At 56.0% G+C, this 2,824-nt stretch overlaps 1 protein-coding gene across 1 annotated transcript in view; it reads left to right on the forward strand.

Moving 5' to 3' along the window:
* Positions 1-2,679: 2,679 nt before the first annotated feature.
* The window catches only part of PSD (pleckstrin and Sec7 domain containing), a 34,711-nt gene continuing 34,566 nt past the window's right edge, over positions 2,680-2,824 (forward strand). The window contains 1 exon segment of the mRNA XM_009322472.1: positions 2,680-2,768. Within this exon segment, the coding sequence (XP_009320747.1) occupies positions 2,680-2,768 (89 nt within the window).

The following is a 2,824-nucleotide window of genomic DNA, read 5'->3' on the forward strand; positions in this document are numbered from 1 at the left end:
TCGGGGGGGGGGGGGGCCCGCCCCCCGCCCCGACACCCCCTCGGGAAGGGGTTCCCTGTTCGTCCCACAGCCCCAGGGCCGCCAGGCATCCCTCCTCGGTCACCAGTGCACCCCCGAAACTGCTCCGTCTCCCTCCAGAGTGCAGAGGCACCTCCTGGGGGCCATCCCACCCCAGCTCCATCAGATGGCCCGGCACCCACAGCCTGGTTTCCCCCATTCCCTGCCACCGCTGCTGACAGTGGTACCGTGGCCGGCACACGGATACGGCCCGTCGTGTGAATTCAGCCCCCACCCCTGCACCTCTTGCTTCCCTCCCATCCCTGTTCCGTTCTTCGCCCGATCCCCTTGCATCCTCCCCCGGCTCCTGCGCGTTGTCCCCCACACGCCCCTGGCGTGGGTGCGCTCTTCCCCCGCAGCGTAAGCAGTTCCTGCTGTCTGCTGCCTTCACCCCGCACCGCCCGGCTCAGCCAGGCAAGCGCCTGCACGGGGAGTAACCATCCCCTGTTGCACCAGGTACAGCTCAGAGCAAGGGCTGGGAAAAATCCCTGGACACCCCTTCGGCCCCTAAGGAGGAGCAAGTTTCTTGTGTGTATGAGAGGTTTTATTGAACAAATGAAATTCCTCACTGCTGTGCAGCTCCCGGCTATCGCACTGCAGCTCCCGAGTTTTTCTCTTTGAACGCGTGCCCTGGGCTGCCCGGGCAGCCTCCCTGTAAGCTTTCCTTCGCAGGACTTCTTCTGCCTTCAGGCAGTGGGACCAGCAAGGCTCCCTCCAGCCCACGGGTGCCTTACAGCCCAAGCCGTTCATCACAGTGGTTTAAAGAGCATCACTTTGATTCACGATTTAAATCAGCAAGCAGGAAGCCTTAGCTCCATGATTGATTTTTCATCTCTGTTGCATTTGTGCTTTTTACCTTTCGTTGTTAAAGAAAAGCTCACTCCGCTGGATGGTGTAGTCATCCGGCCTCAGTGGCTCGCAGGCGGGCATGGCCTTTACTCTGAATTTGATAATTCTCCTTTGATATCCAGGAGGACACAGTGTGCCTATCCCATTTATTTTAGCAATAACTCACATGTATTGAGATAGGCTGTTTTTTATAGATTTGTTATGTTACAGTGAATGCCAACTATTTCTAGTGATAAGTTTTTTTCCTTGGCATGTGTGTCAGTCTGCATTGAGATAAAAAGTGGAATTTCACTTGAAATATATAAATCCCGCATCTTTATTACTTATCAGTTAACTTCAGCAACCTTGAATATGAACACAACCACAACAGGGGAAAAGATTGTAAAAACACTAACTGACATATTAAAGAGGAGAGTGGGTTTTTTGCAGTGAGTGAATTACAGATTGCTGCTGCTCAGCAGGAGCCAGATTTTTTGGCAGTGTGATAGTGCAGATAGATGGGCGCCTGCCCCACGGGAGTGATTTGGGCTATTTTATTAAGAGTTATGTCTCTGCATCTCTGGAGCCTAAACACTGTTGAAAATCCAGCCCCACATCCTTCAGAAATTTAATCCTGTCTGGTTTGTACTTGGAAAGAGGGAGAAGAAGTCATGCTTTCCTCTGTTTGCAACTGGCATTTGGAATCTCACTTTCAAATGATGAGATCCAAGCGAGGGACTTAGTATCTTGGCATCTGTCAGAAGGCAAAAGCAGCCAAGGCAGAGTCTTCTCTGCACACCAGGAATTCAGAGAAACTTGGGGAAGGATGAGTACAAATTTTAGCTCCACTGGGAGAAAGAAAAATGTCAGCAGTCCCGCCAGTGGTGCCAATGGGGGCTCCGGGTCCTGCCTTTCCCTGTAGCCAACCGCCCTGCTGCTGTGGGGTGCCTGGTCTCACCTCCAGATAAACGGTCTGTGGGCAGAGGCAGGCAGGCAGGCAGGAGAGCTGTGTGCGGGGCTGGGTGTGCTCCATCCCCCCAGGTCAGGATTGTTGTACCCACTGCTTTTTGGATCTGTGGGTGTTGACAGCTCTGTCTGTGCCACCGATAGCGGCTGCGGCATGTGCTGGTGTGACACACTTTAAACCTAGGCTGACCTCCAAAGAGAGAGGCTCCTTGCCCATGCTGCTCATGTTAAACTCCTTGAGCAAGTGTAACTGGAGGATGTCTCAGTGATCCAGTGTATCTCCCCCCACCCCTTATTGAATTGATTTTAGTAGGCTGTGAGTAATAAATATATTCAGCAAAAAGCAGGATGAATGAACCCCATTTTAAAGTGCATAGTGTGCTCTCCCGCCATGTCTGGGATGCTGGTCTGTGGGGGAAGTACCTGAGCATCCTGGCACCCCGGGAAGAAAGCAAACACCCCAGGGGGCCTGGGGACCAAGCAAAGGGCTGCCACCGTCCCCGCAGTGGTGCTGGTGTGATGCCCACAATGAACTTTGCCTGCTTCTTGCAGCAGGAGGGGATTTGAAGGGGGCTGTCTCACCTGGAGCATCACTTTCTCCTGCCGCAAGGGCAGGGCACCTTTTGCCTGTCCTCCCCGTGGCCCCGGACTCCTTCTTGTGTCCTCCCTCCCCTAACCAGCTCTCCTCGCCCTTGTTTCAGGGCTGCCTGAGGATGCGTTGCCCCTCGACCCAGCCATCACCTCAGGGGTGCCGGGAACCCGCCTCGCCATCCCCGTGCCGCCCTGCCAGGCTCCGGACCTGACGCTTCCGTGCCCTCTCCCGGCGGGATGGCCCAGGCGGGGGGCCCTGTCCACTTCCACCCCGAGGAGGCCTGCGCCACCTCGCCCCTGCCGTTCGTCCGCGGGGTGGACCGGAGGCCCTGGCTGGGGGGGGGGGGCCCCGGGGCTGGGGGACGCAGGCCCCCGCCCGGCC

Source organism: Pygoscelis adeliae, unplaced genomic scaffold (genome assembly GCF_000699105.1).
Source record: "Pygoscelis adeliae isolate BGI_AS28 unplaced genomic scaffold, ASM69910v1 Scaffold244, whole genome shotgun sequence".
Taxonomy (NCBI): Eukaryota; Metazoa; Chordata; class Aves; order Sphenisciformes; family Spheniscidae; genus Pygoscelis; species Pygoscelis adeliae.